Here is a 21,839-nt window from a genome sequence, read left to right as displayed (position 1 = left end):
AAAGCAAAGAGAGGAGGAGAAAGACAGGAAGAACGAAAAGGGGGAGAGGGGGTAATGAAAGAAAAGAAAGACAGAAAGAAAACAAAAAAGGGGAAGGGAGAGAACCTAAACAATGAGAAAGGAAGGAAGCTTGGATGGAGGGAGGAAAAGGAGCGAGAAAGAGAGCGAAAGAAGAATGTGAGAAGAGAATCATTTTTGTCTCAGGTTGACTAGGGAGAACAACGGAACCTTCATCAGCACTACACAATCTCGTAGAGGCCATGTACTGTTTTCTTGAAAGCCCCGAAGCTAAGCAATTCCAAGAATATTTGGCAAAGCCCTTTTGGGAAGGGTGAGGTGGAGAGGGGGGTGGGTGCTTTCTCGCACACTCGCACACCCGGCCCCCACACAAGATGTGACAGGGTTCGGGAGACCTAGAAGAAACCTTCAGGTCACCCGGGGAACTGCTCCTCTCGCTCGTCCTGCGGCGGTGAGGCGGGGGGGTGAGGGCGCCGAGACGCGCGGGGCGCGGAGATGTGCAAGTGGCGAAGCTTGACCGAGCGCAGGCGGGAGCAGCCGCCCAACTCCCGGCGCGGGATCTGCTGAGAGGCCACGGTGAGTCTCTCCGGGTGCGGGTCCGAGGGATGCCCGGTTCCCCCTCGCTCCCCCCCGGGCCCTGGCCGCCGCGGGGCCCGGAACGTCCCCGGAGTCCCGCCTTGGCTCGGCGCCGCCGCCCGCAGCCCGGAGCCCGCGCCGCTCGGGGCGCGCTGGGGCGGACGCACCGACCGACCGGCGCTCGGCGGGGCTCCCCACGCCCGGCCCCGCACGCTCATTGGTCGGGATGTGTCTGCTCAGCAGCCTCCAACTTCTCCCGAATCCCACTGGTGAGTCCTGGGAGAGCGAGCCAGCACCTGGGAGCTGGGGAGAAGGGTCCGAAGGAAGCGAGAGCGCGAGAGCGCGAGAGCGCGGGCTGTGGGAGCCGATGGGACGGGCACGGGGCGGGCACAGCCGGCCGAGGGGAGCGGCTGCCCGGGAGGCGCGCGGAGCAGGGACGGCGGCGCGGGTCTTGCGCGACCGAGCGCCCGGGACCCTGCGGCCGTGGGCGAGGGAGGCGTGCCCTAGGAAGGAGCCGCAACTAGAACCTGAAGAGTGAGGGAAAGGGGCAAAGAGGGTGACCTGGGAGGAGGGCTCTGCGAGTGATGTCTGGTCGACTCCTCAGGTTCCTTGCCACAGCTCCCTGCAGCCTCTGCCTCGGGGAGTTAGGTTTGGTTGCCGACATCAGCGCTACCGAATTGCAGGGGGACTGATTTGGGGGCTGGAAATTTGCCAATCCGCTGCACAGACACTGATTTTTTTTCCTCTTTAAAGCAAGGTTTGTTTTCATTTTGGTCTCTATCGGATTCTCTCCTCATTTGTAACTCACTTTTCTATTTTTACTTTTCGTAACCTGAAGATCCTTTCGTTATCCCACCTCTTCATCTTGCCTTAACCTTAGTTTCCTATTATATAATTTATGCTGAGAGCGTGCTTGAATCACGGAGGGTTGGTTGGCGGGAGTAGAGGGGAGTTCCTTTGTAGATGAGTTTCCTTACCTAATCGGTCTCATTCTATTTGTATTATTTGGAAACAAGGGTAATTGCAACCAAACGTTCCTCTTCAGCCACTTGATTGAGTCTGTTCCTCCCGCATAGGTGATGCAGACGGTAATTTTATTAAACTGAAAAGTAGTACCTGACTTGCAATGTCAGCATTTAGAACCTGCTAATCCGCAGATCGGCTTGAAGGCTTGCAGCGTCTTCACTCTCTTGCATTATTTCTGGGTTCCAGCACATACAGAAATTTGTCCGATACTTTCTTGAACTCGATGCTGTGACTTTTACTGAATAGCTACACTGCCTATGGGAGTAATGTGCTTGGTACTTTGTGTCCAGAACTCCCTATCCCAGGCCCGGGGAACACCTGCAAATTAATGTCCTGGCAAAAAAGGGAGATGATTTCTCTTGAATACCTGCCTCCTCAGCTTCTGCAGCCACAGCCTAAATATGGAACCTGTTTCTCCTGCTTCCTGTGCCTCAGTTTCCCTAATACAAACTGTTTCAGTAGTGTACCCTCAGGGGCTTGCAGAAATGCTAAAGTGGTCAAGTGCTGCGAAGATGAAAATCGCTTTGGTTTATAGACTTCTCTGTAACAAAACGGTTATCCTGTAGGGTCTTTGATTTGACTCTATCGTGAAGTGATGCCTATTCTCAACTGGTGTAAGAATTGCTGCGTTATATTGCTTTGAAATGCAGTTTCTACTTAAGCAAAATAATCATTTATTCTTTTGGTGATGTTGTTAAGCTGAAGTTCACAGATTTCTTGTTGGGTTAGAGCTTCTAGAACTCTGTCCTCTCCTGTGGAAGTGTCTACTTTTTGGTTTAAGCTTTTCTGACCATATCTCTAAATTGAGATGCAGTATTTTAAACGTGTTAGGCATTTTTTAATGGCGTTTTACCTTATATGGAACTGTAAGTACCAACTTCATAATTTTTTTTATATTCTTTTGTGTAATTTCTCCCTTCCCTGCCTTCCCTAAAACGGGGTTGGGTGTGGTTGAAGTGGATATTCCAGTGGCTGGGAGTTGGTGATATGTTCCATCCTGATGTTCGAGATTCTGACCCCTGTTTACTTACAAGAAAATAGTGAATCTACCATAGGTATCTGGACATGAGTGACAAAGTTAACTAGGAAGTTACACTGGCATCATTTCTGTTTTTGCTTGGTGTGGTTCAAAAGTGCTACTTAGGAGCAAAAGACTAAAATTTTGCAGAGCATTTACAAGAGGGGCAGATGGGGAGTTTGCAGGTGATTCAAAGATGATATCCTTTTGTTGCCAGTAAAAGAACTAACAGCTTTAGTCGCTGCCTTTATTTCCCTATAACAGTTTCTGCAGGCTTAGGTGCACAGCTGTTGAGAGCCCAGCTGCCTCTGTACCCCCATTTCAAGGGCAAGGAGGAGAAGTGAGGAAAAAGTCACCCAGCAAGGAGAAAGAAAGACATGCCTGCCTACTAGTTTTCTTGCTAGTTGGAAGCCTGGTGGTGCCAAAGAGCACCTTTAATTTAACCCTGTGGCTGCCCTGATTCCTAGCTCTAGACAAACTGATTGTTGTTTCTAAGAACTAAAAAGAGAAGCGGGTCATATTATTTCAGAAATGCTTTTCTCTAGATTGTCTTCTGAAACATTAGAGCAGGAGGACAAATGCTCCAGAAAGGGAAATGTGATTAATATTCAGATGCTCTTTAGGTCACTCTTGAATTCTTCTGGGGAAACTGGGAACATACAGTGTCCAAGTACTAAATTCGGTTCCATCTTTTCTTTCCCCAATCACCATCCCTATTAAAACTCCAAGGACCACGATCAATGCAATTCTATATCATAACCTCAGGGGCTGTGAGACTAAGCCAACATGAGTTACATAACCATTAAGTAAGACATTTTAACATTCAGGTACATTACATTCCACTTTTATTGAGCAGACACAGCTTTCATGGTCTAATAAAATATTTTTATTTGATAGTCTGTCCTTGGTTATAGCCTCGTGTAATCAAGAGAACAGCATGCTTAAGACTTTGTATCCAGAACTCTAAAGTCCAGTTGTTGTTCACTTATTAATAACTCACTGGGGAGATTAAATTCCTAGTTATCAGCGGGATCCCCCAGGCCACACTTCAAATATAGACTCTATTTCGACTTTATCCTGTGCCTCAGTTTCCACAAAACACACTCTCAGGCAATTGTGGGTATTCAACAAAGATCTTTAAGAGTATTTCTGAGCGGTCGCTTCATCTAGGAACTAAATTATACGCTTAATTTGTATCAAGCTATAAACAGCTAGTCTGTTAGTTTACGATGCTCTTTTCTACAGTTGTGCAGAAAAATTGAAGTCTGAGTTTTGGTGGATGGTCGATAAAAAATCATGAGGCCTCTAAAAGAAACATAATGAAATTTAATATTTAAGCTTACATCCCCTCGATTTCCCTTCCCCTTCTCAAAACTTCTGCAGTAAGATCTAAAATAGCTTTTATTTTGTGATGATATATTTTTATTTCTAGCAGTGACCAAATGTGTTCTTTTTAAAGGACATTTACTAGTTGTGTAGTTGGGCAAATTACCTGAATTTTCTGTGCCCCAGTTTCCTAAAGTACAGAATTGGAATATTAATGCCCACCTTACAAAGATTAAATCAATTAGTACGTGTAAAGCACTAAGTGTTAGTAGTGACTAACACATGGGACGTACTCAATAAATGTCAGCTAGTATTAGTAGAAGTATTAATATTAATTTAAATACAAATTAAATAAGTATCTTAACAATAGTTACCCTGACCTGCAGGGTAGAATTTTTTTTTTTAATTTTTTTATTGTTATGTTAATCCCCATACATTACATCATTAGTTTTAGATATAGTGTTCCATGATTCATTGTTTGTGCATAACACCCAGTGCTCCATGCAGAACGTGCCCTCCTCAATACCCATCACCAGGCTAACCCATCCTCCCACCCCCCTCCCCTCTAGAACCCTCAGTTTGTTTTTCAGAGTCCATTGTCTCTCATGGTTCGTCTCCCCCTCTGACTTCCCCCGCTTCATTCTTCCCCTCCTGCTATCTTCTTCTTTTTTTTTCTTAACATATATTGCATTATTTGTTTCAGAGGTACAGATCTGAGATTCAACAGTCTTGCACAATTCACAGCGCTTACCAGAACACATACCCTCCCCAGTGTCCATCACCCAGTCACCCCATCCCTCCCACCCCACCCAGAATTTTTTTTAATCATATATTTTTTCCTTCTTCAGTTGCACAAGAAACATTGATTAAGGTTAATATCTTTCATCCCTGGGTGTAAACCACTGACTTGTGACTTAGTGAGTGACCATTTTCAGAATGTTGTCTAACCAGTTAATATATACCCACATCAGCAGTAGCTGTAATTTTGAACTGTAAAAATAAAAGTTGTTTTTAAGACTAAAAATTAACTATCACAAGTGTTTGTTCCTTTTTGTTTTTATCTGTATTCATGTTTCAAATTATCGCTTAGTCAAAACCTCGAAGTATTAGTCATTGATTTCCATGCTTATAAAGGAAGCTACTGGTACAAGATATAAAATTCACCTTTGACGTTGTCCAAAGTTCAGAAGGGTGAGTTTAAAACTTTGCTGTATGATGGTGCAGCAATTATTTGCTTATGAACTGCCGAAGGAATCCTATGTGAGTATTACCCGAGTCTTCTTGTCTAATTTTGTTTGGGTCTTCAGTGATATATCAAAAAAGAAGGGAAGAAAGAAAGGAAGAAAGAGAGAGAGAGAGACAAAGAAAGAAAAGGAGGAAGAAATAAAGGTTGTGACTTGTCATGTCAGATTCATTGGCTCTATACTCTTTGTTTTCAGAATCAAAATTCTGACTTTCAACAACAACAACTACAATTTATTTCTATTTAAAATGAATTAACCTGTTACTTTTATTTAGCTGCATTAAGCATTTGGAAAATTGTACATACTTTTCCTCTTCTTTTTCTCTATTTATTAATTTGTTATTATTAGTATTTAAAGACTTAAAAAAATTTTTTTTTACAGATTTTAGGTGATGGGCAGATCAGAAAGTCAGATGGATATAACTGATATCAGCACTCCAAGGCCAAAGAAACAACGATGGACCCCACTGGAGATCAGTCTCTCCGTCCTTGTCCTGCTCCTTACCATCATCGCTGTGACGATGATCGCACTCTATGCAACCTATGATGGTGAGTTACTCCCACACCTGTGCACACATCCATGCACAAGTGAGTGGAATCTTCATCTTATGCTTTTTTCATCTGCCAAACGAATGTGTTAAGGAGAGGGACACTTAAGGATGGTGGCATAAAGATTCCTTTATAAAATATAACATCAATATGTCAAAACAATTAACTCTGACTAAAGTACAATGTCTTTTATGTTTCAGCTAAGTTATTAATTGCCAAGCGTATTTAGTGCACTCATGCTTATTTTATTAGGATTCTAATGTATAATTTTATTTGATTAAAGTGTACACAATTTTATGGCCAACCTCAATTAGTGAAATTTGTTGTGTCATTGAAATTCTAAAAGGCTTCACAGGAATCTAAGAGGTCTAATTTAAGTCTTAGAAGTTTTTCACAATAAGGATTAGAAAAGATTGGTTCCTTAACAGGAAAAAAAAGATTACCAGACTAAAACGACTGATTATTTCAATTTAATAGACCTTAGTGTGTAGAGATGATACTGCTGAATGCACTGCTTTCTTCATAATAAAAAATTTAAATTTAGGATTTGCCTATTTTATTTCTGTATGTTTTTTCTAGCTATTGACAAAGATATAAAATACTCAGGTTTTAGCTCTTCCTTTAAGGAATTGATTATTTACTTGGCAGTTTTTAAAAGAACAAAAGATAGGGAGAAATTAGAAGACTGTACTGCAAATATTTACTCATATACCCTTCTTTTTCTAGATGGTATTTGTAAGTCGTCAGACTGCATAAAATCAGGTAAGAAGATGGTTTTTAAATTTGATAGTTTTACAAGTAATGCATAACATTTAAAAATCAAATGCTAATAGGCAACCATCCCTACATTTTCTTTGTTTATACTTTTATTCCTTATACCTCATTTATTTATAGTAGAGGAAAATCTAAATGTATTAAAGTAGTAGATTAATTAGCTAGTTTATTCTAAAAAAGAATTCAGTCTTTTCATACCTGGAGTGTTTAGTAGGGTGATAGAGAACTATATCTCTAGCTTTATGGAGCTTGCCATATAGTTGGAAAAAGAAAATCAACACACTGAAATGGTGAGCATCGTATCATTATGTTACTTTCTCGATGCAGGTCATGAGAGGGGTAAGAACGAAGGAGGGAGTGAAATGTAGTCTGTAAAGCTAGATGGAAAAGTGAAGATTTGGGAGGGGCCTGAAACAGGGCTAGGGATTGGAAGTGGAGGTACAGAAGAGGGGATGCCATACAGCGAGAAAGAACAACAGGAGTAAGTCATGCTGTTGAGAAGCAGTGAATGTGTAGGCTTGATAAATAGGGACACATTGTGGAGAGCTTTGAAAATCCATATGTTAGCCTTGATGTTGTAGTGAAGGAGAAATGGCTATTTTACAGAACAGATCACTCACTAAGGCAAAAGCTGAACAATGATTCCAGGACTGCGGGGTTGGGTGGGTTGAGTGCGAAGCCGTGAGCCAGAGAGGGTGGGCCGGTGGGGGCCGCTGTAATGCAGGTGTGCATTGAAGAGCCAGCCTGCGGTGGGATGAGAGAGCTATGTGACAACATGAAGGGAGAATGGAATGGCTCAGTGGAATGGACTTACTCAATGAAGGACGTGAAGGATTTGAAAATGAGGCCAAATTTGAAAACCTAAGGACTCAGGAGAATGGTGGCAATGTGCACAGAAATAGAGAAGTTAGGAGGTAAATTTGTTTTAGGGAGAGATGTGATTAATATGGATTTGGACATGTGGGGTCTGAGCCAGGGGTTACATGCAAGTGGGGAGAGACAGCAGAAAAGTAGAGACGGAGTGTAAGAAGATCTCTCATGCAGTGCATTTAAGATCTGTCCAGGGGTGATAGGTGAAGCCTTGGGAGTATTTGAGTTCCCAAAATGGAGATGAGCTATAAGGGCCAAACTTAAGAAGACACTGAGAATTAGAGTGGAAGGAAAAGAAAAGTCAGAGAAAGGAACAGAGAAAGTGTGTGGAGTTATAAGATGTCACATCAATTAGAGTGTGGTGCAAAAGAGAACATTTTGACAAGAAGAAAGGTCGCAGCTGAGCACAACACCCTGGGATATGAATACGGTATTTATATCTTGTCTCCTTTGGCAGGAGATTCTAAACCTCCTTCCTAATGTTTACATTTCTTCCAAGAAATAACCTGTCCCAAATGATTTTGAACCATTTGAACCATTTAGATGGTTTTATCTGGGTTTTTGCTATTCATTGACCTTTGCAAAATAATGATAAGAAAATATCTCGGGATTTTAGGTGATAGTCATGATCTGAATGTTTGCCCTTTGTTTTTCTGTATTGTTTTTTGATATTTTCATTGCCATAGTCATTCTGGATCTCATGTGCACTGGCAGGACACCTAAGACATGATATGGGTGGCTGGAGGGAGGTCTGATTGGGACATCAGCCATTGGCTGCTCAACATACTAACAGGGACTTAACCATCCAAGGGCTTTCCCAGAACAAGAGCAGTTTCTTTATTCCCCAGGAAATGGCTGCACAGATACCCTGGCTGGGAGATGTCCAGGGTCACTGTGCCAGAATCGGTATGGGCCCAAGTTGTCAGTTACCATTTGCTCCTCCCCCAAACCCTGCCCCACTTTTCTCTCTACCTGCTGCTCTTATTATATGCTCATGACCTATCCTGTTTCAAGAAACTCCTGCTTACATATCAACCTCTAATTGTCTCCAAGTTTCTCTGTCCTTAATACACTTGACATGTTTTTTAAGTCTCTTAGTCTATAGATTCTCTCTCGCACTTTCTCTCTTTCTCACTCCGTTTTTCTCTTTTCTTTTTTTATTTTGTTTTTGAAGAAACGGAATCCTTTCCCTAGTTAGGCATAGAGATCTAGGTAGGTTCCTCTAGTGGTAGCTACCCCAATTAGCAATGTGATATCTGGAATCTGGAATCTCAGATGTGACTTACTGCTTAGGGGTAGGGCTCTGGCCTTTTTTAATAGTGTTTGGCAAATCTCAATTCATTAAGACATGTTTGACATGTATCCTTTAATTGTAGGTTAGAAATCATACCAAATGTAAAACACTTGCAAAACTCTTTCTTGGCAGAGAAATGTATACTATGGAAATAGTGTCAGTGGTAAACAAAGTTGCTGAATAACTCTGTTTTTATTCAGCTCTGTTTGTTTACAAGCTGCTAGAATACTTTCATGTTTACTATTCTTCCTGGGAGAAAAAAATAAAGATGAAACTCACTCTCATGGATACAGTATTCACACCCGTGCCTGTTCACACACCCACAGTCCCCTGCTGGTTAGTAAACTTTTTCTGCTATAAAAGATACAACTACTGTTTTTAGAAGTTGCTGCAAATTAACAAAATTCTAGGGGAATTGTTGGGCAGAAGAAAGTATGAAAGAAAGGGAATGAGCAGAGTCCAGTAGATGGAAAGGAAGAGAAAGACGGGAAAAAAGGATGTTGAAAAGAATATGAAGTCTCCTACTGACAATTCTAGATGACTTTAAAAGACTGGGAGAATTCAAACCTAAGCACAGAAATCCTTGAGAATTGGAAAAGTAGGTATTGCTAGACAAGGTGCTTATTTTCAGTGAAAGTTGGTTCTAACTTAAGTCTTTCTCTGGGTGGATAAGGATGTCATGGCAAATGATCATTGAGCTGCACAGGCTCCCAGAGACCCAGCTGCCCGCAAAGGGCTGACGTGGACATAATTGGAAACATTGGTCATGACACCCAGGTTTTGACTGAAATGTCACATTTGAGAGAAACATGCATAGACTCAGGTATGACCATACATCTTTAAGGAGCTAAAGTTGACTTTATGGAGCCAATAAAGCTCTTGAAAAAACAGCCTGATACCTTGCTTACAAGATTCCTAGCAGCCTAACCAGCCCTGTAAACTGAATATGAAGGACCTGATGGGAAATCACCACAAGAGCTCACATATAGACAGTCTATGTGCCTCTTGCTCTCTGGGCCACTCAGAAGGATCACCGGACACATTTAAATTACAAACGAGGGGGTGCCTGGCTGGCTCAGTCGGGAGAGCATGCGACTCTTGATCTTGGGGTTGTGAGTTAGAGCTCCACATTGGGGGTAGAGTTAGCTTAATAAATAAATAAATAAATTACAAGCCAGGGGAAAACAAAACCAAAAACTCTTTGATTCTTTGAAGTCAAGTGATAGAAGTCAAGTCATACTGAGGCAAAAATGAAATGTTGTAGAAGGCTGTGGAGCATCTGGAAATGTATTTGGTGTTAGGTACTTTAAATCTGAGCATCTGTAAATTTAAATATTTATAATATACACAAATGATGTTTACAATACATACTTAAAGATAATTTGCCTGTGTATGAAATGTATCAGTTTGAAAGATTACACCAAACCTAAAATAAAACAAACACTACTTAACAAATAACAAGTTAAGGCGGTGTTCAAGACCCTACTATTAAAGCATGAGTAATATTATTCATCTCTTATTTACCCTACAAGATTGTCAAAAATATGGAGTTATAGAGCTTGCTTGTGATTCCTCAAACTTCTCCATGTAAATCTAAATCCTGAGACTGGCTTCCTGTGCATTGCATCCTTACTAACTCAGAAGATTTCAAGGAATCACATGCTTTAAATCAGGGCTTCTCAACTTCATCACTGTTGACATTTTGGCCCGGATGATTCTTTGTTGGGGGAGGGGGCTGTCCCGTGCATTATAGGATGTTTAGCGGCATCCCTGGCCTTTTACCCACTAGATGTCTAGTACCATTCTCCTCCCAACTCAAGACAACCAAAAAATGTCTCCAGACATTGCTATGGTCCCCTTGGGACAGTAGAATCACCTCCAACTAGGTACCACTGGCTTGAATGATCTCAAGAGATCATCCAGTGCCTTTCCCATTGTTGTAGTGGAATAATGCCTCCCTAAAGATACCCACTTCCTATCCCCAGATCCTGTGAATATGTTACCTTATTTGGAAAAAGGGGACTTTGCAAATCTGATTTAGGATCTTGAAATGGGGAGATCATCCTGAATTATTTGGGTGGCCTTATGTAATCACAAGCATTCTTTTAAGGGGAAGGGAGCAGGAGGGTTAGAAACAGAGAAGGAGATACAACCACCCAAGAGCAGGAAGCAGAGGTTGGAGTGAGGCAGCCACAAGCCAAGGGATGTGTGCAGCCTCGAGAAGCTGGAAAGGGGAAGGAATGGTTCTCCATTGTAGCATCCAGAACGAATGCAGCATTGATAACTTTTTTAGAGCTCTATGATAGTAAATTTCTGCTGTTTTAAGCCAGTAAGTTTGTGGTAATTTGTTAGAGCAGTGAGAGGGACCTAAGACACCCTCCATACTTACTTATTTTAAGGCTATCTCTGAAGAATTCAAACATGCACACACATACACACACAAGTGTTTCCCACCAAGCTGCCCCTTCATTACTAAATTGAGGGGTGTAATACAGAGATATAGGGAAGGAATGTTAAATAGATTTGTAGAGGAGTATAATAATAGAATACAGGTGAATAATAATAGAATATAATACAATAAAATAATAATAGCTAACAGTGAATATTTATATGTCCAGCACTACTGTAAGAAGTTTATATGTATTATTTTGATTCTCATAATGACCCTGTGAGGTAGGTACCTTTATATCTTATTTTTACAGATGATCAAACTTGGGCTAGGATTCCAACCCAGGCAGTCTGGTTCTGGAACTTATACTCATGACCACCTTCCATGTTGCCTCAAAGGAGACTAGGAGTCTATCCAACTTTTAGTACCCTATGTCTGTACATATGAAAGCAGATTGCCTCCCCTCCTGCTAGAACCTAATGCTCAGAGGCATAAGAAGACTCTCTGAGAGTTGAAATAATTAAATCCACACTGAGAAGGAGGAGAATAAATAAATCTCTCTTCAATCCAAAAACCAGCTATTTTACTGAGAACATTGAGCATCTTCATCAGTGATTTTAGTACATCAGATACAACCTGGAATTGAGGGGTCTAAAGAAGCAAATATTAGCAGTGTTGTCTTAGACTGTCCAGGGGATAGAGAAGCCAAGTTTAGATACATGAGCAATACAATGCACAAGAGAGAGAGAAAGACTGCCTGTATAATTGTGCAGGTTGTATATTGCATAATTATGGTAGCCCCAAGAGACTGGTTCACGGAGCATCGAGACCTGGATGAAACCTCTCAGAACTGTTCATTTCCTTTCCTCTTTAATTTTCTACTCACCAAGGCAAACTTTTTTTTTCTACCAAGCAAACTTTCGGTGAGTATTTAATTATTAATAGAAAGAAAAGAGACATTCTGTTCACTTGAAAGATAGATTCAGCATGATGAGATAATGTATTCATATTCTGAATATGAACCTACAAATTCCTGATCATTTTTGCAAGGGTCAGATTCTGGTAATGCCCTAGGTGAGGTATCTTGGCACCAGCTGGCCTTTTCCTGGAAGCAACAGGGACTCTCTGGCTCACTATTGGCCCTGGTCTCTCCTTTCTTGCCTGTTAACAGCCCAGAAGTCTCCATGAAGAAAAATGGCACAACTACATCAGTCCAGGAATGACTGCAGACGACTCTGGAGGGCTACCAGGCACAGGCCAGCCTTTTAGAGTAGGAGATGAGGCTATTTCATTATGTAATTAAGATGGAAAAAATCCTCCAGGCAATAAGCACGCAGCAGGTACCCACAGCAGGAATCTTAGTGGAAGCCGGCTGAAGCGCACCTTTGTTAATTTAAATGTGGCATGTGATGGTTTGCTTTGGGCAGCTTTCCTGGTGCCATTCTCCTGACAATTGTGGAGCAATACTTGCTTTAAAAAGTCTCCAGTTAAAATTAGCATCTGTCAATCAAATCCTTTCCAAGAAGGGAATCAATTATGTGATAAATACAAACATATGTAACATATTTTTCTTACCTGCTGGGTAGAATTTAAGCAGTAGTGCACTGTCATTTTTTTCCCCCTAAATGCATGGCCAAGGCATGGAAAACATAGATAAGTTGAATGAAATGACTACCGGGGAAGAAAATTAGCAATGCCTGGTAAGCTTATTTGGAATCCTAAGGTTTGTTTTACAGCTGTGAAAATTACCTGTATAGGAAGGAGAGTGGCTATAGACTGTAGCTTAGGCCGGGATGAGGACCCTAGCTTTACACTTACCATTGTAGAATGAGAGGTATGGGGAAGACCCCTCTGTGGTTCAGGGGTCTTGCTTTGTTCTGTTCATCACCAAATCCGTGGGCTAGCAAGGTGCTTTCCAGTAACCCTCTGATATAATATGAAGATCAAGTTGATAATATTAATAGATTATTTAAGGGAAATTTAAAAATAGAGAATTAAAAAATCATAAGGGGGAAATTCCCAAACCCTTGAATCCTGAAAGATTTCATTCCCTCCGATCATTTAGGAAAGGAGATAACAGTGTAGTGGTGGAGTGGGGGAGACCACTTTTGATCCTATTTCTGACTGACTGAAAACTAGAATATATTCTCTCTATTCAACACAACCACACCTCATACCCACTAGAAAGGCTGTAATAAAAAAAAAAAAGTACTAAGTGTTAGTGAGGATGTGGAGACTGGAGCCATCATATATTGTTGGAATGGAAAACACCTCAGTACATCCCAGCTGAATATATAAAAATCATTTTGGAAAACATTTGGCGATTTTCATAAAAAGTTGAACACACTCTTTGCATACGACCCAGCAATTCCACACCTAGGTGTTTACTTAAGAGAAATGAAAACACATGTCCTCACAAGAACTTTTATGTGATTGCTCATTATGGCATTATTCATAATAGCCCAAACATGGAAACATGAAAATGTCTATCAACAGGTGAATAAACAAAATATGGTATAGCCATAAATGGGAATACCACACAATGATAAAAAGTTGACACATACAACAGTATGTGTGAACCTCAGAGACATTATGTTAAGTGAAATAAGTCAGACGCAGAAACTGGCCTATTATACAATTCCATTAAATTTCCAGAGAAGGTAAAATTACAAAAGAAGCACAAGGCAGGATAGCTATTGCCTGGAGCTGGGAGTGGGGCAGGGTTGTTGCAAATGGGTACAAAGGAGCCTTTTGGGTGGTGGAAGTGTTCTAAAGTTGGATTGTGGTGATGGTTTTGTACAACTGTATAAATTTACTAAAAAGTCTAGGTTGAAGTTTATGGTATGCAAACTGTAACTCAATACAACCATTAAGAAACAAAACAAAACCACCCTCATCCCTTTTTTTCATCTCCCCAATGTCCATCTATAAATAATTATATTTTGATCCTCTGATTGCTATTATATGTTGAGTCCCATTTCTGCAATTCAAAATGAGTATGTGTTGTTTTCAGTGCCTACCAGATCTTCACTAAATAACCTAACTCAAGCTTCTCCATTTGAGCTAGTATCTATTCTTGGATTTTATGAGGGTAATGTTGACGAAAGTCTCTGAAAACAGAAAATCAAGTAGGAAGTTAAAATTACATCAAAATCGGACATGGGACGCATTGTTTGCATGAGCCGGGGTTTCACTTTCAGAGGGAGTCAGAGATGCATGTGGTATCGGAGGGCTAGGTGAACCAGCCATTTCTGAAACAAGGTCAGAATACGGGGTCTACCACAGAGCAGTTACCATGGATAGTCCTGCTTTTGGAAAAATGTGTTGGTTTCATATATGGGTTCGGTGAAATATTTCCATTTTCACCTGGACTGCTAGTAAGAGTCAAATATGTTTCTACCCTGTAATCATAGGACCTCTTTATATGCCATTTGATTCATTAGCGTTATTCTTATCCTCCTTTTTCTTTCTCATCCGTTGTATAGGAGTTAGTTTATGTTGCCTTGTAAGGCCACTTTGGATTCATTTCAATAGGTTAATAATTGGATGAATAGGATATAGACAAATTCCAGCAGTAGATATGGGTAGAAGAAAGGCTGTTAAATAGTAAGCTTTATTTCAAAGAGATAGAAGTGTTATGAATAATTAAGGCACAATCTTTTGAAAGATTATGGCTTCTTTTCCCACTAAGCCAACGTAGCATGGGGGAACTAGGATGCAAGTTTTGGCCACATCCTGTGTTGTTGTTAGCATGTGATCTTAATTAAGTCAGTTTAGCTTTCTGCGTTTTATTTTCCTTATCTACAAAATTGGAATTATAGTGTCTCATTTTACAGAGAAACAGTAAAGACTAATGACAGCCCATTTCACATTACACATCCTTCAGGGAGGTGCCCCATAGGTATAATGCACAGATATATTCCATTTCATGTGTTTTCTTCATGCAAGTTACAGATGCACTGTTTAAAGCTACTTATGGAGAATCAAAAAGCAATCAATATATTTTTAAAGACGAAAGCGTGGTCAAAAGAGAGAGGGAAAGGGGCGCCTGGGTGGCTCAGTCGTTAAGCGTCTGCCTTCGGCTCAGGTCATGATCCCGGGGTCCTGGGATGGAGCCCCGCATCGGGCTCCCTGCTCGGTGGGAAGCCTGCTTCTCCCTCTCCCACTCCCCCTGCTTGTGTTCCCTCTCTCGCTGTCTCTCTCTGTGTCAAATAAATAAAATCTCAAAAAAAAAAAAAAAAAGAGAGAGGGAAGGGAAGGGGGACGGAGAGAAAGTAGTACATTCTATATATTCTCGGGTAAAATTTGTCATCCCTTATTAACATTTTCCTTGACTTCTGTGCTCTATCTTAGCACAGGGGATGACAGGTCAGCCTGTGAAGAAGTTAAAATGAGCGGATTCAGAAATGGGCGCTTAGATCCATGTTTTCTATAAAGCAAAACCTACCCACAGGCACACTGATTTGAATGCGTAGTTACCCTATGCTCACCCTTGCATACTCTCACCGTTAGCCCTTCCCTTGCCACTGATTGGCCCCTTGAAAGTAAATAAGCCAGAGACCTGTTGCAATAAGAGAATAACCGGATCCTTGCTGTTCAAAGTCTGGTCCATAGGCCAACAGCATCAGCATCGGCATCAGCTGGGAAACTTGCAAAAGTGTGCATTCTCGGGCCCCACCTCAGACCTACTGAATCTGCAGCTGCAATTTTAGTATAGTCCCCAGGAGAATAGTGTGCACAATAAAGTCTGAAAAGTGCTGAAGAATAGTGATTCTCAACTTGGAGTGCTTATTAGGATAATTGGGGAAGCTTTTAAAATATACCCGTGCCAAACCATCTCTGACACACTAAAGTTCCTGTTCCTTCAATGGAGTAGTCTCTGTTAGGTGTCAGGAAGAAAAACATTTTAACTAAATCAACTGACATTAAGGTACATAAGAATTATACGGATGTTTGCGTTTTTAAAAGAAAGTGTATGTTAACCAATGAATTGCTTTAACAGGTGCAATTTCAGGCTGTGCTACCCTGTGTAAAGTAAGTTAGAGTGGGTGAGGCACTGGGCCAGTTTGTCTGCTAGTAATGGAGAAGTTCAACCTGGCACGTCCTCTTGAATGTCCCTGGAATAATGTGGGCAGGAATGTTTTCATAGAGACTTCAGAACCACTTCTTTCCTCATCCGTTCATTCATTTATTCCTTCATCTCTCCATTCATTTAATGGTTTTTTTTTTTCTAAAAACATTAAGCGAGCACCTTCTAAATGTTGGACACTTTTCTAGACACCCAGGAACGTGAACCCAGATACCCCCTTGACCTTAGGAAAGTGGTAGTCCAGTCAGCATAACAGACCAAGAAACAAAATGACCACATGGTTTGGATAAGTGCTATGACAGAGACAAGCAGAATGTGCTCTAGGCCCTCTGAGAAAGGAGCAGCTGAACCAGATCAGTCATGGGGGTGGGCAGCTAGAGTGATTGTAATGGGCCGGGAAAGCATTCTCAAGAGGAAACGTCACCCATAAGTTCTGAAGGATAGTCAGAGATTGCCCGGCTAGTGGAGCAGAGAGCAGCACGTACATGGCGCTAGATGCAACGATCCAGTGAAGGCTTGGTGAGCTTAGGACCTGCATATGGTTTATGAAAGCTGGAAGGATGCACCAGGCTAGCAAGTCATGGTACTGGAAAAGTAAATGGGGGCTTGATCATGTACTGCATAGCTTGTAATTCCTCCCAAAGTCTATAGAAAATAAAGAAATATCTTACAGGGAGAATCTGAAGGATTTTAAGCGGAGGTGTAGCATTCTCAAGCTTGCCTGCTGTCTAGCTCACACCTGGTAAAGTGGAGGCGAAGACTTACCCATACAAGGGAATAGCATTTCTGTGTCCCAAGTGTGAGGGGGAGCCTGGCAAGATTGGGGAACTGAAGGGATAGCTGTCGGGCTAAGTCATAGAGGGTGTGTATGAGCATGTGAAAGTGGGGAAGAGCCAGGGAAGTGTTGAACGTTGGCACGGAGATAAGCAGGTGTTGGATTTTGTAGTGCATGTTAAAGTGTTTGGACCTTCTACTAATAGCACTGAGAAATTACAGAAGGAAGGGTTTTAAATGAAGCATGACTTGATCAGAACTGTTGGGAAGGATTACTGACTATAACTAAGGAATGTCTGTGGGCAGGAAATTAGGCCACTGCCCACTTATCTGGATGAGAACTAATGGTTGCCTGGGTTTGAATGGTAACAGGGTGGAAAGAATGGACAGATTTTAACATGCAGTAAAAGGTCCCTCCTTTTGAGACAGTATAGACTTGAGATACTAGTAACTCTTCCATGTGGCAAAGTTAGGATTGGATATAAGGATTCAGGAACCATCAGCATATGCATGATGTGATTGAGATTTACCAGGAAAGAAATGAAGATTTCCAAAAGGGACGAAGGAGGAGGAGTTGGGGAGGTAGAAGAAAAAGCAGTGAAGTGTAAAATCACCAAAGCAAAAAGAAGAGAGTATGTTAAAAATTAGATCGCTGGAGTTAAGTGCAGCTGAGAGGTTGATGAGAAATGAAAGCAGAAAGGAAGAAGTTGAAGTTTCAGGAGGAAGGTGGGAAAATTGGTAAGTCTTGTTCCTGGGGACGTAAGAGAATATATCCAGGGGAAAGATGGCAGGACTCCTCTTTGACAGAGGAGGGCCCCCTCTTCCTCTCTTACCAGGAGGTAAGAGGCAATGGTGGTCTGAATGCAAATATGTTCGGAGGCTGGGAAGGATAGGAAGGTGTGTCACTCATCATCCAGTTACTTCACTTTCCGCTGTGAAGTAAGAAGCAAAACCTGGCAAAGAAAGCAAGAGTATCGAAGGCTGGAAAGGGGCAGTGTATAGAGGGGAAGGGAAGGCTAAACAGGGCCAAGTATGTAGGAAGGCTGTGCACAGGACTGATAACCCTGTTGAAGCTGAAGGCCATTATTTGAAATGGCATTAAACCAGGCAGTTACAGGGTTTTCCCAGCATCACTGATAGTATCTTCTACAGATATTTATTGAACACTGCTCTAGTTGCTGAGGATGGAGAAGCGAATAACACAAAGTCCCTGTTCACAAGAAGCTCACAATAAAAAAGGAGACAGTCAATCAATCAATATATAAAATGCATATTAAATATCTCAGCCTAGAGTTGGAGGAGAAAGGAGGGCAGCTGGATAGATTCAGGGTAGGCTTACTTGCAGGGGGCAAGGGAAGGAAATACTTTGATGAGATGATGGTTTAAATGATGGCACTACAGGTTGTAGGCTGGATAGAAGATAAAGGCAAAGGGAAAACAGAGTGGGCGTAGGGTGAGAGTTCTCAGTGAAGTTCAAGGGCAGGTATAGAGGGAATAAAGAAAGAGAAATACTTCTAAGGATCAGAAGGTCAGAGCATAGGTTACTCAAGTTGAAGATTTCAAAGGTAGAACTATTCTGGGTGATGGCAACCATCATGATGTTACCATAAAAAATGCATGTACTGATGTGGAGTGGAGGGGAAGGTCATGACAGGTCAGAAGGTTAAGAAATTCTATAGCTGAAGAGGAGCAGAGGTGGTCTCCACAGTCCCTGATATTACCTGGGAAGGTGGTGGAACTTTCATGGAGGGGATGACTGAGTGAGGTGTCCGTCTCTAATAAACAGCGATGAATGTCTAGAAAGTTAAAGAAATAAGGTAGTTGAGGCTGGAATGGTCGACTGGCAGAAGCCTAAATAAGCCCCGTGGTGAGTGATGATTTGGATGTTACTTGGAGTGATAATAGAAGGCTAGTTGTGCCTTTCAGTGTCTTGAAATGCTAGAGGGCCCGGGAGCTTCAGGAGGAGGGGTTTTGGTTAAAGCAGAGAGCTGGTGGCAGCACTGAGTGAGCAGGCTTAGCGCTTAATACGTAAATACTTAATTTAATACTTATTTATTACTTAAACACTTAAAATGCTCCATTAATCCTGTTTCCTCTCACATCCCAGACCCATATCTTTCCTACTCCAGAGAAAAGTTTGCAGGAGATTTCCTTCTGAATGGAGGTAAATGTTTGCTGATAAGAGTTAAGATTCTAGAGTCTTAGGATGTGCCACCTGATCTAGAAATGAGTTCACACAGGTTAGGGCTTTTGGCTCACGCATTGTCATATGTAACTGAATATAATTCAAGTGGGTAAATAGCAACCAGCGAGAGGAAATGGTGGAGGGCCACCTGTCTGGCATACTGTTGTTGAGCTCCACTTGAGAGAATTACTAATGAATTCATTTTTACTTATCTTTTCACTCAAAGTGAATCCGTGAGTTCTTATCTTAAAACAAAATGTTTGTTTAAACGTTTCTCAGAGGCACAATCTTCCTTCAAAATTAAAAAAAAAGAAAACAACCCAAAACAGATTTGTTACATTTTAGAAATCCAAATATCTTTTAAAATTTTTATTTATTCATTTAATTTTATTTTGTTTTTAAAGATTTTATTTATTTATTTGAGAGAGAGAGAGCACAAGCAGGGGGAGGGGCAGAGGAAGAAGGAGAAGCAGACTCCCCGCTGAGCAGGGAGTCCCATGCTGAGCTCCATCCCAGGACCCTGAGATCATGACCTGAGCCAAAGGCAGACCCTTAACTGACTGAGCCACCCAAGTGCCCCTAATTTATGTATGTATGTATGTATTTATTTATTTAAAGATTTCATATTTAAGTAATCTCTACACCCAACATGGGGCTTAGACTTACAACCCCAAGATCAAGAGTCACATTCGCTACCAAATGAGCCAGCCAAGCACCCCAAAATATCTTTTTAAAAAACTTCAGTCCAGAGGAGTCTAACAGTAGTAGGACCTTAGCTGTGAAGCTAAAAAAAGGGGGTTCCTTCCACAGCACAGACTAGATCATTGGGCAGTCAAATTGGAATCAATTAGCAAGCAACCAATAGCCAGCCCTGCGTGTGTTTCTCTGTGCTTGATGCTTAAAGCAGAAACAAGCAAGTCACCTAAAAAATGATGGATATGGCCCAAGCCATATCTTTAGTTTTTTTGGTTAATCAAGGCTTTCCTGAACTTCAAAGAAATTCTTATTTAAAGAACTCCCAGATCATTAAAGGCTTATAATAAGATGTGCTTGAGGATCCAGTAGTTACTTAAAAATACTTCCAGAGAAGAAAGCTTTTATTAAATCCATGGGCTTAATTTTCTGGTATAATGAAATTACCTGAGTGAAATTAGGATGTTTTGATACCTCTGCTAGTCTGAGACCAGATGAATTCATTATCCCCAAACATATGTATATAGCAATTAATGATTTCACTAACTTAGAAGCCAAGAAGCAAAATATTTATTGTGTTTGTTCAGAGAAATAATTTAATTATATTTGAGTGGATCAAGTAAAGGAAGCAATATATAAAAAGTCATTAACCAAACTGAAAATTTCTCAAAGCACTATCTATATTATCCAGTAGCAAGGATATAACAATATGTCTAGAAGAAATGGCATGAGTGATATCTTGAAAACCCCCATAAACTCATATCCATGCAAATATGAATCTTTTCAAAGGGATTATAAGATAATAGAAATAGACACTATGAAACTTGACATGATATATTTTAACTATGGTAGTAAACTTAAAACCAAGAAAAGAAGTGAGAAGATTTGCAAAGTTTACAAATTGGTTGGGTTCCATGCAGGGCCCATAGGGCAGGGTCAGACCCATTTCAGGCCCAGGTACTCACTGAGACCACGGTCAGTGGCTCTGACTCCAAATTTGCTCAGTCTCATGCCTCCTGAGCTGCCGCAGACCCCAACTCCAGTTACAGGGGTTCTTACCTTGTCCCTTGGGACCTCACTTCCGGTTCATTCCCCACCTTTGGAAACAGTTTCAGTTTTTCCTTCCCTGTCTTCTGGGCCTGAAATGTAGCTTAGCTCTTAACCTCATTGCCTTTTGCCAGAACTTGCAGAACTTCCTTGGATCAGCACACTGCTGGTTACAGCTCCTTTGTCACAACTGGTTGTGGGTTTTCATCCCTCCATTGCTCTTAGCTGGGAACTTCTTCTGTTGCTGACCCTTATAGTTTATCTAAAATAGAATTCAGTCTCACTGGACTGGCTCAGACTACTTCTACCTGAGCCCAAATGTTTCTTCATTTACCGAGGGAGGAACAGCTCACTAATCTTGTATGTCAACACAGAAAGCCAAGGATCCTGCTTTTCCCTCAGCCATCAACTACCACACCTATTAATTTTAAAATCTTGGAAGAATCAGGTTTTTGTCTTGTTTTATTTAATACAAAAAAATCTAATTTATGTGTGGAAATTTAAAATTTTTTCAGATATTGCCTATCTGACTTTAAATGAACAATAAAAGTCATTTTTACTTCAAGCTTAGTAACAGAAAAAGAAGTCATATCAAAATGTTTTAAGATGCTGATAGAGTACATGTGTGCTTTTCAAAGCTTTTAAATAACAGATGGTGATAATTTACTATGAAAAGACTTACTTAACTGAGAAGGAAGGATTCTTTTGGAATGTCCATTATCGACTAGTTGTGCAAAGTATTGGGATTAGATTCCCTGCTCTGGGTGGAGAGTGTACCTACAATTATTATTGCTTTTATATTCTGTGGAATATACTTTGAGTTATCTCTCAGGAATTGTACATCTCATACTGGTGACTCTTGTCATCGTTGATGATCTGAGGCTCCATCTTTCACCTCACCATGTGGTCATACAAATGGTGCCGTGATGTATGAAACATAGAGGAGGTCAGCCGGCAGCTTAACGTCT

At 41.1% G+C, this 21,839-nt stretch overlaps 1 protein-coding gene across 3 annotated transcripts in view; it reads left to right on the top strand.

Annotated features, from left to right (window-relative positions):
• Nucleotides 1-234: 234 nt before the first annotated feature.
• MME (membrane metalloendopeptidase) overlaps nt 235-21,839 on the top strand; it is a 100,066-nt gene continuing 78,461 nt past the window's right edge. Inside the window, exons 1-3 of one of the 3 annotated variants that reach the window (XM_036120600.2) lie at nt 235-594; nt 5,590-5,756; nt 6,483-6,518. In XM_036120600.2, the coding sequence (XP_035976493.1) occupies nt 5,600-5,756; nt 6,483-6,518 (193 nt within the window). In that variant the 5' untranslated portion in view covers nt 235-594; nt 5,590-5,599. Of the gene's footprint in view, nt 595-739; nt 864-1,046; nt 1,352-5,589; nt 5,757-6,482; nt 6,519-21,839 lie in introns of those variants that run through there. The other 2 variants (XM_036120602.2, XM_036120601.2) reach the window with 2 other exon arrangements.

The sequence above is a fragment of the Halichoerus grypus genome, chromosome 1 (genome assembly GCF_964656455.1).
Source record: "Halichoerus grypus chromosome 1, mHalGry1.hap1.1, whole genome shotgun sequence".
NCBI lineage: Eukaryota > Metazoa > Chordata > Mammalia > Carnivora > Phocidae > Halichoerus > Halichoerus grypus.
The sequence above is the reverse complement of the archived record's forward strand: the minus strand, read 5'-3'. Positions and strand labels throughout refer to the sequence as shown.